The 16,853-nt window shown below is 37.5% G+C and overlaps 1 protein-coding gene across 1 annotated transcript in view; it reads right to left on the bottom strand.

Moving 5' to 3' along the window:
• HIF1A (hypoxia inducible factor 1 subunit alpha) overlaps nt 1-16,584 on the bottom strand; it is a 42,080-nt gene extending 25,496 nt beyond the window's left edge. Inside the window, exon 1 of the mRNA XM_042943438.1 lies at nt 16,227-16,584. Within this exon, the coding sequence (XP_042799372.1) occupies nt 16,227-16,261 (35 nt within the window). The 5' untranslated portion in view covers nt 16,262-16,584. The remainder of the gene's footprint in view (nt 1-16,226) is intronic.
• Nucleotides 16,585-16,853: the final 269 nt, after the last annotated feature.

Here is a 16,853-nt window from a genome sequence, read left to right as displayed (position 1 = left end):
CTCCAGGCTCCGAGCTGTCAGCACAGAGCTGGATGTGGGGCTCAAACTCATGAGCCACGAGATCATGACCTGAGCTGAAGTCGGATGCTTAACCGACTGAGCCACCTAGGCACCCTGTTTCATCCTATTTCTAATAAAGTTAATGTATACATTTTTTTAAAAAAAGTCTCTCAAATCTATTATTTGCTGCTTTAAAAACTCTTTCTGGCTTTGAAGGTACAAGTTGTTTTCCACTTCTTATGTTGGTATTTCTACAGGACAGAACTTCTGAAGTGAAATTCCATGATCTAAAGGATGTGGCATTTATTTTTTTTTTAATTTTTTTAACGTTTATTTATTTTTGAGACAGAGAGAGACAGAGCATGAACAGGGGAGGGGCACAGAGAGAGGAAGACACAAAATCTGAAACAGGCTCCAGGCTCTGAGCTCTCAGCACAGAGCCCGATGCGGGGCTCAAACCCACGGACCGTGAGATCATGACCTGAGCCGAAGTCAGACGCTTAACCAACCAAGCCACCCAGGCACCCCAAGGATGTGGCATTTAAATGTACCTTTCCAAAAAAGGTCTGTAACTATTTTTGTCTCTGCAAATTCATGAATGTGTTTATCTATTTCTCCACGCACTCTGCTGTAATATATGTATTATGGGTCTTTTTTACCTTTTTAATTTTTGTGAAGCTGATAGGTGAAAAATTGTACATCTCACTGTTTTAACTGCCCTGCACTTCTTAAAATCTCAGGCCAGAGGAAATTCCAAGGAAATTTTCATGTTCTTAGTTGGCATTTTGGCCTGCAGCTTTAATCCAAACTCCTATACAAGGTGATTATACTATGTACACAGTGGTACTCTAAACATTTCTCATCAATTAACTTAATTTTTATTATCATCACCATGTTACAAATAAGGAACCTGGTTAAATAACTTACCCAAGTTTATAGAGTTAATAAGTGGCACAGCTTTATTCAAACTCAAGCAGTCTGGCTCTAAAAACTATGCTGTTAACAACAGACTATGCTACCTCTCAGAAATTCAATTCTAATTACTAAGGTAAGTATACATATATCCAGGCATTATAAAGTTCAAAATTTGTCTACACATCTCCCAAGACATAAAGGAGAGGTAGAGGGGTTGGCTCTGGAATTTAGGACTTGACTCTAAGCCATTCAGAAGCACTCATGGGCAGGCTCTTTCCTGGTATCCGCTTATAAATCCAAAATCCTAATTCAAAAGCACCTACAATGGCGATGCTCTGGGCTCCACTGTCCACCAGCTCTTCAAAGCAATACAGCCTTTAGTGGATACTGCCAACACTAAGGGGAGAGAATCAGAGGATAGTAATTCAATCTACCTCATATAATCCCACCAGACTGTACTCAAACATCTCAGCTCACCATTGCTGGTGTTTTATTTGCTCCACATCTGGATCCCCAAAGTAAAACCAATCTGCATACTCACTTCAAAGCTGGCTAAGCATTAGCCAATTGCCAAGATACCTAATCACACAAAGTAACGTAAGAGAAAAAAGACAAAGAAAATCTTCCCCTTCTACCATTTATTGAGCACTTAATGTGTATCAGGCACTATGTTAAACACTTTCATGTATTAGCTCAGTTCATGAAAACAACTCTATAGAGAACCAAAACACAAGATGGGAAGTGGACTTCCTGAACCTCAGAATAACTTCTTTCATTCAAGAAATATTTGTTACATAAATATTTATTGAGCATTTACCATGCACTGTTCAAGTTATAAGGAATATAGTGACAAGCAGGATAGCCTCCCACTTAGCCTACTGTAGAAATAGTTACCTAGTGCTATATTTTCAAATGCTGGTCTAGGTGCATCATAATTATTTAGGGGCATTCAACATTCCAAACTTCTGAGCTCCACCTTCGTAAATTCTGATTCAGTAGATCTGAAGCAGGGCCCAAAATTCTGGGTTTGTAAAACTCCCAAGATGCATATGATATACAGTTAGATCTGGGAACCATTGACTGAACTATTTCACTATTACTGTGCTTTAATTTCACCCAAATATCTACCCAATTATCATTCCACAGTCAGAAATCTCATATTATGCCCTGCTTAAAATCCCATCAAATGTACACAGGACAAAATCTATTTTCTAAAGAAACCCTCCCTTAGCTAGTTCCCTGTCCATCTCCTCATCCTCATTATTCCCTATTCCTTTGGTCACACTGCAGTTACTCAAAAACATATTTCATTCCCTTCTCGCTCAGTCTCTCTCAGCCTGAGGTACCCTTCTCAGTATGTGACTTGGCAAATTTATGTGAGAAACTTTTAAGATTCAACCCAGCATTATTTTGTCTCTACTCTGTCTTCCAAAACTGTTCTTCTCCCCTAAATTTCACCACTCTGGTTATTTTGCTACATACACATGACCTTTGAACAGCACAGATCTGAAATGTGTAGATCCACTTATATATGGAATTTTTTTTGATAAATGCAATATAGTACTATAAATGTTATTTTCTCTTTATGATTTTCTTAACACCATTTTCTTTTCCCTAATTTGCTTTATTGTAAGAATACAGTATATAAAACATATATAAAATATGTGTTAATAGTTATCGGTAAGGCTTCCAGTTAACAGTCAAGTTTTGAGGGGAAGGCAATTAGTCACATTTTTGGGGGAGTCAAAAGTAATATATACGTGGATTTTCAACTGTGCAGGGGGTCAGTACCCCTAACCACCTGCATTGCTAAAGGGTTAACTGTACTTATCTTCCTCTACAATCCTCAAAGCTTCTTGGAGGCAGGAAACTGCCTCATTCATCTTTACCTTTGTATTCTTAGTAGAGATGTGTGTAAGTTCCACTTGGCTTTAGTATTTAGCCCTAATCTATTTGACTTTGACTTCAGCCCATGGAAGGCTGACTACCCCACCCTTCAACATTTGTTTTAGGATCCCTGAATATGTGCTTCATCAGTGCTCCCGTAATCCTACAGGTTATGATCATAATTAAACAGAATAATAATGTTAGTACTATGAACAAAGCATACAATTTGGATTTACCATGATTATATGGATATGCACTTTCAAGTGTAAGTAAGCATTTGGTGGGTATACTAGATGTAAGTTAGAAAAGCTACTGATTTAAAAAAAAAAAAAAATCACCTAGCAGCATAACAGTGAGTGGCACCAATACTATATCACCAAAGAGAGAGCAAGTGATGCCGCCAGAGAAGAGATCTGGAGGCAAAGGGAGAAGGTAGAGAAACTAGAATACCAATTTATTAAAAAGAGGCTAAAGATTTAAGATTATTTCCCTTATCACTCTAATCTATACTCTAATGTCTTTTACTTTTTATTCCTAAACTGATGTGGTCAGGTAAATGCATGAGTTGTAGTTAATGCTATTAATCAATTAAATCAACACCTTTATAATTATGTCTTCCTGGCATAGCTAGAAACACAAGATTTGACTGTTTTCTAAAATCGTTTTCAAGAAGTGTTGTAATTTTCATCATAAGACATGAAAATTTTTATTAAGTTGATTTCTAATCTTATTGGCTTTTTTTTTCAAGAGGAGGTTACCCCTAGACAAGCAGATCTATTACTTCGAGTATTCTTACGATTAATAAGATTTGTTGTTCTATTTTCTACCTGGTAATTGCTGCAAAACCCTAATACTTCAAACAGATAATGTTTAAAAATATATATCCTTACTTAATGGAAAAAAAACTGCAAACAGTGACATTTAAAATTAAACATGAATTACATTTTCAGGACAGCTAGTTATTATTTATAACTATTTTCTCCAGGAAAATGTCTTCTAACTTCTAATAAACTTAAAAATGAACCTTTAGGATATTCATGTTAAAGAATATTATTCATTTATTCAACAAGTATTTCTTAGTCATCTCCATTGAGCCATATACTGTTCTCAGCAAGACTGATTAACAAAACAGACCATGTTACTTGTCCCATGGAGCTTACATTCTAGGACAAATAGACCATTATGTTTCTTGTCTTTATTCAGTAGCAGTTAGTAGGTCAATCCCCTAACTGACACATTTGCCCTAGGAAAAATCTTTCCATAAAATCAAATAACAAAAATTTAAGACACAAGACAAAAGTCTACAAAAATTAATCTGTGCTTATAGAAGATGTTACAGTATAGTATTGTGAAGAGGATATACAACAAAATTTGAATATGAATCCATTTCTCTCTGTGTATAATACCTGTGTACATATGTAAATCAGTATGTATATATGTACACATATACATACAGACATGTAACTTACAAATGCTTAGATAAAACCTGAAAAACACAATATACAGTTAGCAAATTCATAGTTTCAAGATGGCAAGATCACAGAATATTTTGTACTTCAAAATTCATCGGTGAACTGATACTATTATGTACCTGCATTTGTCAGAAAAGTCTGAAAGAAGTAGTCATCTAACGTTTCAATTTGTTTTCCAGAAAGACTAATTAGAAAGGAGTTAAATGTTTCCTTCATTTTGGAAATGAAGCAGGAACGATCATATTTCTTTCAGAGAAACGGAAAGTGGTGACTGAGTAAGCAATATAATTTAATATTTTCAGTCTCTCGTTCTCATCTAATTATTGGCTTTTAAATTTGGCATTTCATAATTAATCTGAAATTATAAAATCAAGTGAAATGGTTTCTAAAGAAAAATACTCAGTATACATACACTTATTTGAGTTTTGAAAGGAACTTAAATTTCTTGGTTTAAGTGTTTACTATCTTACTAGCTTGGCAATATCTTGGAAATATCCACAATTAGGGAAAAGATAGATTATTCTCCTTCCAATAACCTCAAAGAAATGCTTAATACTCGATTTTCTAATGCTGCAGTAAAATAAACAGGGAAGAAAGATTTACGGTTTTAAATTCAGGGTACATTCTGAAAAAAAATCTATATCACATCTGAGGTAGCATTAATGTGAAAATGTTCTATTTATACATTAAATAAACTTATTAATTAGCTAACATATTTACATCTGTTGACAATATTATGTACTAAGGTTCTGTCTGTAAAAGGAATATGCTTTTGTTTTTAGATTATTCCTAACTAGTGATTTACATCATCTCTCTCCTGGTTCAGAATTGGTATTGGGCCTCTCAAAAAAGTCTTTGATCCTCTGCTATATATGAAGTACTAGACATATAAAACCAAAAATGTGTATGTGAAGCTATTACTCTAATTTTAGCTTGTATCACAATCAACTGGCAGGATTCTGGAAACAGATTATTGGGCCTTACCCAGGGTTTTTGACCCAGGAGAGCTGGATGGGGCCTGAGAATCTCCATTTGTAACAAGTTAGCAGGTAGGTACCAATGATGCTGCTCTGGAGAATACTTTGAGCCCCTCTACTCTAAGAAAATACTTTATGTGTCTTTCAAAAATTCCCAGAGAAGTAAAAGACTGTTCAACACCCAAAAATGGTTAACTTTTTTTTTTTTTTTTCAATCTGCCCAAATGCTTTACATGTACAGGAAACATATCCAATCTCTCATATATTAGCATTGCCAAATACTTAGGAACTCAAAAACTACAAAATACACTAAGGACTTAGACTAGATTAGACACTGGTTGATCTGTGATATACATCATCATCAGTAATGGAACTTTCTTCCCAGGTATTTGTGCTTAAATCCCAACCCTGGAAATTCAAATGGTAGACCTGGAATGTGTCTTTCAAAAAACAATCTCTCAGATGATTCTGTTTAGCACTCTGAGCTATTCAAAGTTTGTATTTCATCTATCAGTGCTTGTAAAGTTTAAAAATTCCTGAATCTCATCCCAAAATTATCAAATCCGAATGTCTACAGGTGGGTACCTGGGAATCCTTATATTAAGTAAACACCCAGGTGATTAAGTCACAGAAATTTGAGGACCACCAGCAGGTCTTATAGCAGAGATTTAACAGGTTAGCCAGCAAATTTTGAACAATAAGAAAAATTTATTTTTAGCTGCAACTACATATACATACTAGACAACTATGTTTGTCAGGCAGAACACTGCACTCAGTGGGTTGGGCGATGCTGTGTAGAATGAGGCACAATTGCTAGGAATAAGAAGCTAATGAATGGTACAGCTCAGTGACAAGTGAGTAATAAAATACAAGAGCATAATTAGGCTTCAAAGATGACCAATTAAAAAACATAATAACCACAGAATGATTTTTTCAAACCTTTTAAACAATTTTTAAAATTCACCTTTAAATCTCTTTATGAATGTCACAAACATCAAAGGGCTTGAGAATCACTGTCCCTGAGTAACAGCTATGTGTTAATGGCTTTCCCCAAAGCACATCACCTCCTCTATTACTCTTCTCCCTTTACGTTTTAGCCACCTCAGCTTGTAAATGCTTTTGTTTTCTTTATTATATTAATAGAACTGACACTGGAACTTAAAGAAGGTCAATGACACTACATGTGTGTGTGGATGTATGTATTCAGAAGAATGTGCCCTTAATTACTTGCTTAAATATAACAGAAAATATGTAAGTTACAATAAGTACTTAATAAAAAAATTCACATGTATTGAAATAAAGGTGTAGACATAGAAATCACAAGCTGAAGATTTTTATTTAGTTCTAAACCCTGACCATAATGAAGATCCTGGAAACAATGACAAAGAAAAAGCTCTCCTAAGCAAATGTCTTGGTCCTCCACCTACATTAATCAATCCTATCCAATGTTACCCAATAAATTTTCCCAATGAATCCCCTGATCCTGTTTCCTTGTCTATATAAAGGAAGTAACACTATTAGTAAGTGGCAGGGCTCAGATTCCACCGAAGACTGAAGCTCCCATATTTAATATAGCCTATGCCTTTCCACAAATCAGATGCTCAATAATTTTTAAATGGAAAAATTAAAGAAATTTGGGGATGTTTTTACTTAGGAATAGAAATAACCACCTTCAAGTATTTGAAAAGGACGTCATACAGATTCGGTGATTTTTTCAAATGCAGAGAGTAATACATGGGAATTAAAAGATGGCAGGCTTTTGCTCAACAGAGTTAAAACAGTATTGAAGGTAAACTTTATGAATTTTTAAACTGTGTTCCTGTTCTGGTGGCAATGTAAGAAAAAGGGGAAAAATCATATTCTGGATCATCTAAATAATCTCTACATAAGTCTATATTGTTGCTACAAACTTTCTATGTTTGAGGTTGCATTTGTTTATGATCAAATTGGTACCAAATGATCACTAAAAGGAATAGTTACATTTTTTTAAAGTGCACACTCAGACGGTACATCTCAAAGGTTCACAGGGATTGCTTTGATCCAAAAGAGATCTAAACATTGGTCAGTGTCAAGAAATACTGGAACATGGGGCGCCTGGGTGGCGCAGTCGGTTAAGCGTCCGACTTCAGCCAGGTCACGATCTCGCGGTCCATGAGTTCGAGCCCCGCGTCAGGCTCTGGGCTGATGGCTCGGAGCCTGGAGCCTGTTTCCGATTCTGTGTCTCCCTCTCTCTCTGCCCCTCCCCCGTTCATGCTCTGTCTCTCTCTGTCCCAAAAATAAATTAAAAACGTTGAAAAAAAATTAAAAAAAAAAAAAAAAAAAAAAAAAAAAGAAATACTGGAACAAAAGAACTTTCTAACATTTAAAGCTGCCAGAAATGAATAGACTGTTTTATGAGAGTGCTTCTGTGTATGTCAAAATTCTCAAAGCAGACTGGCCAAATAAGTAAATACAATTATAGAGGATGCTTCCGTGATGATTGGTATTAATAACAAAACTTAAATCCTGGTCTACATTTTGCAAGAACCCCAAACTTGAAATCACTGTACTAAAAAATAAAAGATGGACTACATAACAGATGCATCAACACCAAAAACTAATTACTCAACTGTGGCCTGAGCCATCAACAACTCAATGCTCTGCTTGACAAATTAGATGCACAAATATCTGCTAAACAAATGAATATACAATAACCTGTTACAGGTCAAGTGGTTAGGTGCTGGAGCAATGGTCCTGGGTTGAAAAAAATTTTCTGAACCACTGAAATAAATCAACTTGCTCACATTACCCAAGAAAAATAGTACTTCCTCGATTCACAGTGAAGGCTTTGACTACTGGTTTAACATATAACCCATTTAATCATTTTAGCTATGTTATCTGCAAAGGCAAGCAATTTCCAACTCTCCTCTGCAAACGGATTAAAAGACATTTAATGATTTCCTGACACCAAAAGAGTATGGAAAAATAGGCTTTCTTAATTTGCCATCCTCTAACAGCCAAATAAAGAGCCTTGTGAATATTTTTTTTCCCTTTACCATTATCACTATGAAGAATGATTACTTTAAAACATGTTTTTGTTTTATTTATTTATTTATTTAGAGAGAGGGAGAGGGAGAGAGAGCATGAGCAGGGGAGAGGCAGAAAGAGGGAGAGAGAGAATCCCAAGCAGGCTCCACATTGTCAGCACAGAGCCCAATGTGAGGCTCAAACTAATGAACAGCGAGATCATGACCTGAGCCAAAACCAGGAGTTAGACGCTTAGCCAACTGAGCCACCCAAACACCCCAGAAAAATTACTTTAAAACAGCACATCTACACACACACACAAATATCTTTATTTAACCTGCAAAGGCCAGGCATTCGTGGAGAAAAAAAAACCAACGTAGAGGAAAAGCATCACTAATATTCTACTACTATTACAGGTTTACTAATGGTGTGGCCCAAAAGATACCATCCGTTCTTAGATTGTCCCAAAGAAGGCTTGAATGATTCTAAATATGAGACTTCAAAAGAGTGAAACTCTTCTGAAAAAACATAATTATAATATGAACCTAATAATAGTTTCTAGTTTATTAAGCCCCTACTTTGTGCCAAGAACTCTTGAGTGTTTCACATGAGTTAATATTTTTTTTTATCCTCACAATGATCCTAAAAGGCAAATATTCTTATCCTAATTTACAGATGAAGAAAGTGAGATCTACAGATGTAAAGTAACTTGTACAAGACCACATAGCTAGTAAGTGGCAAAGCAAGCAGCCAGCCTCTAGCACCTAAGTTCTTAGCCATTAGTCATTCTACTTCTTTCTTAAGGAAACTGAAATGAAAACCCTAATCCACAGAAGAGACTCTAAGCTTCCCAAAGTGCACAGCAAGAACAATTATGGTTGGTATCTGTAGAATACGAATTCAGATGATTTGCAACAAAAACCTATAGTCCATTCATTACAATACCAGCAATGACCAAGAGTCCTAGATAAGGAGATAATTAATAATCTACATCAAGACAATGAAATACTATAATAAGACATTTGACTCATGTAATCAGGGAACCCCACCGACATGGTTAAAAATGAATAGTCCACGCAGGGCAAACTGGCATTAATCCAGGAGACAGCTATATGGATACTAGAAGAGCCAGTTTCTTTTCATTTTTTAAATCACAAACTCTATGAATGCAGGCATGGGAATGCTAGGTACCATCTTTCATACCATACAGATAGCCTGTCAGTGGCAGAACAAGGCCAACATGCATATAGAACAAAGACATATAAACCAAGTAATATTCAAGAGAAAGTCAGAAATTATACTCTGAGGACATCACTTGAGACTCTGGATTTAACTATTCTCTCAACCAAAACTAGACTGTGTAAGCCAATTAACCACCTAACCCCTTTAAACTAGCTTGAGTTGTATCTTGTCATGTGTAAGCCCATGACTGCCTTACCCCCTTAAACTAGCTTGAGTTATGTCTCTTCACTGCAATAGAAAGCATCCCAATACACTTATAAACTTCAAGTATTTCATACTTGAAGCAAACTTTAATGATGACCAAGTACAAGAAACTGGCACTCTCCAACACTGCTGGAGACTATAAACTGGTCCAAACTTTCTGAAAGTTTAGAGCAGACTTAAGAAACATTTGCTAAAGATGAAACAAGGTAAAGACGCATTCCATACATTTAACTAGCGAATTTCCTGCAGTCATATACATATGCTTCTTTTGGTAAACTTTTTTTACTCAGTGCTCCAATATAGAATTGGCAAGCACTAAGTTTTAACATACCTTAAAATAGGGTACTGATTTACTTTCAAGGCCAAGTATGTATGATATAGCTGTATTTACTAACAAAATTTTTTTGCCTGATTCTAATAGATACTATAAACATTTCTGAAAGAACAAAAAAAATAAATTTCAAGATTCAAGGAAGTTCCAAAGTAACACAAGGCATTTCCAAGCATAAGAAAAATTCCTATGAAAATTAAGACATAGAAGAGAGGACAATAATGACTTCCAAAAAACCTTTTAAAAACCTTAAAATCTTCCTCTGCCTTCTCTTCGTTCATTCAAATATTTATTAAGAACTCACTGTGTGTATTCTCTTTTACACCACAAGCTTCCAATTATTCCCATTTGTGATCTTGCCCATTGAAATGTTTCAATTTTATAATTGAAAAAAGGAGAGAGGGTCATTCACAAGATCTCTAAGAACAGAAATATATCAGAACTCTTAAAGACTTAAACTTACTGCCTTTAAATCTTATTTTTCAGTTGGCAAAACAGATTCTCACCAACTATTAGGAAAAGAGAAGCAGCACAGGAAATTGTTACAAATGAGTGAAAATTGCAGTATTAAGTGGCAGACACTCAATTTGCCTAAATATATTGTGACTTTCAAAACAAGTAGGTGAAGAACCACCATAAGTTATGTTCCATCACTAGATTTTTGAACCACTTGCAAAACAATAAATTTTGAAAATCATACCGTGAAATCATCTTTATGTTTAATATTATAAGTAAATTAAATTTTAAAATGAAGAAATACTCCAACAGTTGAGATCACCAGAACTAAATGGTATCATCTTGGAGGTGATTTTCTTATGAAAATAAGTCATTTCAATTATTTTTAAAAATAATTTAAAATAAGTTACCAATTAAGTGTAACTTTATTAACAACAAAACAGTTACAGGCCATTTTAATCAATAAGTATTTTTCTGAAAATGTACTGGCAGATCAAATCTGAGTCCCTAGAAAAACTTAATTCTCATTTTACAGAAGCTTAACCTCATGTCCGATAAAGCTTCCCCTGGCAACTGTTCTCTGTTGTTAACTTTAAGTTGGTTATTACACACAAACCCTTAAAATACAACCACTTGAACATATCCATTAGAATGGTCATTATCACAAAAACAGAAATTAACAAATGTTGGGGAGGATATGGAGTAATAGGAACCCCTGTGCACCTTGGTGGAAATATAAAATGTTGCAGCCACTATGGAAAACAGTATGGCAGTTCCTTAAAAACTTAAAAATAGTTACTATACGATCCAGCAACATACTTCTGGGGATATATCCAAAAGAACTGAAAACAAGATCTATAAGAGATATTTGTACACCCGTGTTCATAACAGTACTATTCACAACAGCCAACACGTGGAAGCAACCTAAGTGTCCACCGAAAGATGAATGAACAGAATGTAGTGTATATTGGCCTTAAAAATAAGGAAATTTTCACACAGGCCTACAACATGGATAAATCTTGACAACACTATGCTAAGTGAAATAAACCAGTCACAAAAAGACAAAAACTTTATGACTCCACATACGTAAGGTATTCAGTAGTCAAATTCATAAAAACAGAGTAGAATGATGGTCATCAAGAACTAGGAGGGGGAAACTAGGAGAAATGCTTAATGCTTTCAGTTTTACAAGGTAAAAAAATTCTAGTTACACAACAACATGAATACACTTACTCTTGAACTGCACACTTAGAAGTGCTTAAGATGGGAATTTTTACATTATGTGGGGTTTTTTTTTTAACCACAATTTTAAAAAAACCTCACAATCACTTCAAAAGCTATGGAAAAACAAGTCATGAGGAAATCACTTAAATTTTGTTTTTATAAATGTAGATTTTATATATTCCATTTTTCTGAAAGAGTCATGTCTGGCAAATGATATGGGTTTGGTAGTCTTTATTGCAGAAATGCGAATTTTAATCTAAATCTCAATATACATACAAAAGAGTTAATTCTTGATGCTCCAAGAAAGAGAGGTATAAAATTATTTTTATAATTCCAAGATCTAGTTATTTCAAAAATTCTTGCCAAACTTTTACCAAAAATACTGAGCAATATGATTGACTTAGCTTCAAATTCTTTTTCTAGCTCTGTAGTCAGGCAGAAAACATACACAATACATACACCCCAAGTTGCAGAAAGCTGGCTAAAATCCACCAACTGGATAGTTAGTCCCATCATTAAAAAAAAAGAAACAAGATAAAAAGAGAACATTCTTATGAATTAAAATCAATTTCTTAACAGAAAACTATCTAACAACACATTTAATTTTGATTATTTTCTCCTACTTTATAAACAGACTTACGTTAACAATCTTAGATAAAAATACAGTATTTTAAGGGTGCCTGGATGGTTCAGTCAGTTAAGCATCCCAACTTTGGCTCAGGTCATGATCTCACGGCTCAGGAGTTCAAGCCCCGCATCGAGTTCTGTGCTGACACCTCAGAGCCTAGAGCCTGCTTCGGATTCTGGGTCTCCCTTTCCCTCTCTCAAAAATAGAAAACATTAAAAAAAAATTTTAACAAAGAATATATTATTTTAAGAAGTATCTATATGTTAAAAATTACATTTTAAGAGGCCGTATCTATGAACACACTCAGTAATCTAATCCAAATCTTTAACATTCATGTATGGTAACAGTTTTTTTTAATTTCACCAGCAAACATAATCAACTGTTAGGAGTTCTTCAGAAAACATCAGTCAAGACTAATCTTCCTCAGCCTCCTACACATCATTCTTAATATACAACAATAGAATATAACCACAAAATCTTAACTTTGGGCCCACACACCATTAGTGCTGCAGACAATGGAAATCACCAGGTAAAGATTGGACATTCTCCCAACGGCACAAAATGCTTTCCAGTGGACTACAGGAACAAACTACCACAGTTCAGGTAAAAGACTGCACTAATACAGACTTCATACAAATCAAGCCTCAAAAAATCAGACTAACATACAGCTTGAAGCCTTGCCTTGAGACAGAGGCCAGTAGTCTTACCTGGAGAAATGCATAAGCAGAGGAGTTTTTCTATTGTGTAGGTTCACATGTTTTACCAGGAGTATTTTATCAACTCACCATGTTTAGCAAAGATAAGTATTTATGCAACTATCTACTCTTAACTGTGGAGTCAAGACAAAAAATGTTTTAAGTTACTGCCACTCCTTGCACATACCTTTAAGTTACTTGCACATACCTTACTGAAATAAACTCTAAGCCTAGTATATTTGTTTACAACTCTAATCTCTGATGCCCAAAGTAAATACAAGTGGCCTATCTGGGGAGGAAACAGCAGGGTAAGGAATTGTGAAGAAGGGACCCGAGAGTAGAGAGAAGAACAGATGCTCAAGAAGAGTAACTGATGCTAGCTGCCAACATAACCCAGGGATATACTGTTTTAACTGGAAAAGAACCCCTTTTAAAGCTCTAAATCCAATGCTGGCCTTCATTTTTAGGAGATTTAGAAAAAATCTATGAAGGCGGGGAGAAGAACTAACAAATATTTGGAAACACTTGCAAAAAAGTTTTTAAGTGTTGTGGAAGTTTAAATAGAACTTTAACAGGTAATGCATATTTCCAAGTATACAGTGTTCCCAAGATTCCTAAACCAGACATACAGTGAACATTATCTCATGTAATGTTGACAATAACCACTGAGATGGTTGCTATTATTATCATTCCAAAAGGAGGAAATATGCTCAACAGCATTCAGTAACTTGCCCAAGCTCACAAAGCTAACAAGCGAAAAAACTGGACTCTTAACTAGAACTGTCTAGGTCCAGATCCTATACTCTCAACTACCAACCATGCTCTTCTTCAAAAAAGAGGAAAATCAAAGTACAATTGTAACAAGAGAAAAGTTTACTAATAAATGAGAGCTTCTTGGCTTTAATGGCCAAAGTTAAAGAAGTTAAGAAATGTCCATTCTCAGAAATTTTACTCTAACGATCCAATAACTGTTTTTGGAAACTGAAGGAGTCTGGCCTGACACCTTAAAGAGAACAATGAACCTCTTGACATTACTCTGAAATCTAAAAATCAGTATTAATGTGCTATTAAATTAAGTCCAGGCCCTACCTACCACTAAGAAATCAACATGAAATTCCCTGTTAAATCTATTGTAACTATTCCATCCTGTTGTGATTTCTTCCAATCCTTCAGTTTTTTAGTTTCCTAGAACATCTTTAAGAAGACAAATTTGTCTTCCCAAACTGGACTCTACAGCACATTTAAAATGGAAAAATTGTAAGAAGAAAGTACCTTGCCCCTCAATCTCAGTTACCTTTTCAGAAAGTTTTAAAATTATTAGTTAGAAAAGGATAAAAACCAGATATCTTTAACAAACATCTAAATGTTGTTGAGTAGCTATTTATTAAGTGTTTAACTTAATTTTTCAGTTATAAGAACCTCTATATTAAGAAATATGATGCAATCCGATTCAAGTTTGCTAAATTTCCAAATGAGAGTATTTTGAAAATAACACATGGGACTGAGCAAAATCTAAGAACTAATTTAGAATTGGGGGGGTGATGCATAGTAACTAATTAATTCAAATATATTAAAGCTGCTTGTGATAATCTCAACTAACTGCAAAGAATTTACAATTAAAGAGAATTGCATATAAAAAAGAAATGATTGGTGTATAACTTGATGCGCAGTATTAAGTATGATTCAGCACAGAATAAGAACTGAAAATTGGCACTACACAGAAGTAATCTGCCTCACGTTTATAATATAGCAGCTTCATCATTTCATTAAAAGCATTGTAATCATTTCCGCAAAAATAATTGCAATTAATTCCTGTCAACTCTTGGAATTAAGTCCAGGCCTATTTACTCACTTTTTGAATTTTATAAGGGCTTTCTCTGGTGTACAAAGAGAATTTATCATTCTACGAAATAAGGACCAAAATGGTATCTACGAAATAGCAAGAACATATAAACAAGTTTATCTTCTGCTAATACTGATTAGGGAAGTTAATCTTAATCTCTCCCAGAAGAGTGGAAGGACTTTAAGGAGTAAAGCCAGTCTACCAACCACAACTCTTACTATATAAATCTCCAATTCCTTAAAAACGATTTACACAAAGGTTAAAATACCAAAAATGTACCAAATTGTGTGCGGGGCTGGGGGGGGGGGGGCTCAATCCCACTGGATCCATTTATAATTCTTAATCCTATAATGTACCATTTAGACTCAAACTTTAAGGTGTTTTAAAAACTTGCATTAAATTCTAACAGAATGATTATTTACTTCGGATACATCTTGAAGGTTTTCCTTTAATATGCTTCAATTTCATGAAAATGAGACCGTTCTAAAAATTTCGATGCTGCATTGAAACTTGCTGCGATCACATACTTTTTCAATCTCACATATTAATTTATAACGTCTGGGCTCCCTTGACAGCTGATATAAACACAAGAATCCAATTGTGATGTTCTCTTTAAAATGCTGCTACTTCGCCAAATTCCCGTTACTCCGACTCCTCAATCTAGACAAGTTTTTCAAGGCGATTAAAACAAAACAAAACCTGCACGTGCAAACTAAAGTTAGCATCTTCAGGCCGTCGCGACAAATCCCTAGTGCACAAAGGCAAAGACACCCGCCGCGACTAGACAACCGCACCGTAAGGTCTCATCTGACCACGCGAGCCCCTGGGTGGGAAACCCAGGGCCCCAAGCCCACTGGGAAGCCAGGACCAGCGCGCAGGGTCCGCCCCAGGGCCGAGTGTTCAATGGAACTGGAGAGAATGGGGGCGGGAAGGAGCGGAAGCTCGGGTGCAAACGGCGGCGACCGAGCTGCGGCTCGTCTCTCTTCCCGGGGTTTTCGGGCCAGGGAAAGTCCACCCGGATGGGGGTATAGGGCAGGCCGGGTGATTTTCAAGGCTAGCAGGAGGGCGGCGCGAGGCCCCGGCGGCCGGGAGGGGAGGGCCAGCGGGGCTCAGCCCCCGGCCCCTGAAAGCACTTTCGAGGCGTCTCCCACCCCCCACGACAAGATGGCGACGTGGGCAGCGGGGGAGCCCGGCCGGCGAGGCTGGGGGGAGAGAGGGGAGGGGAGAAGAGGCAGAAACAAAAAGGCGGCCCCCTCCGGAGCGCTGAGGCTGGCCCCCGAGCCCGTGGCGGCGGGCGGACGGGGGGCGCCGGCGGAGAACGCGACGGACGGAGGAAAGGGGCTTACTTTTTCTTGTCGTTCGCGCCGCCGGCGCCCTCCATGGCGAATCGGTCCCCGCGAAGCCTTCACGGCCGGCCGCCCCCAGGCTCGCTCCGGCCTAAGCGCTGGCTCCCTCCACACGCGAGGAGAGAAGGGGAGGCACGTCCAGAGGTGGGAGGTGCAAGGCGGGAACCCACTCGTAAACCCGGAGGCAGGAGCAGCAGGCGGCAATCGTAAGGGTCCAGGTCCGGCTCAGAAGAGCCTCCCCTCAGGCAGCTTGTCAGGGCCCCGAGCACCGGACGAAGCGGCGGCGAGGCCGATCCTCGCGTCCCCACAGACGAGGCGTCTCTGTGCACTGAGGAGCTGAGGCAGCGGCAGGGGGCGGGCAAGGGCGGAGGCGCGCTCGGGGGCGCGCGGGATGGGGCGGGGGGGGGGGGAGGAGAGTGTCGGGGGCGCGCCCGCCCGCGGAGCCCGGCTCGCGCTCACGCAAGCCCGCCTCACCTGAGGGGGAGGCGGGTTCCCTGAGAGCCAATGGCGAGCGACGCCGGCGGCCAGTCCCACCCCAGCCCACGTCTGTCTTAGCCAATCAGGAAGCGGTCAGCTGAGGCACAGCTGGGAAGCGCTGCCGGGCTCACGTGCTCGTCTGTGTGCAGC

This window comes from Panthera leo, chromosome B3 (genome assembly GCF_018350215.1).
Source record: "Panthera leo isolate Ple1 chromosome B3, P.leo_Ple1_pat1.1, whole genome shotgun sequence".
Lineage (NCBI taxonomy): Eukaryota > Metazoa > Chordata > Mammalia > Carnivora > Felidae > Panthera > Panthera leo.
Note: the sequence above shows the minus strand (reverse complement) of the source record. Positions and strands in the feature narration are given on the sequence as shown.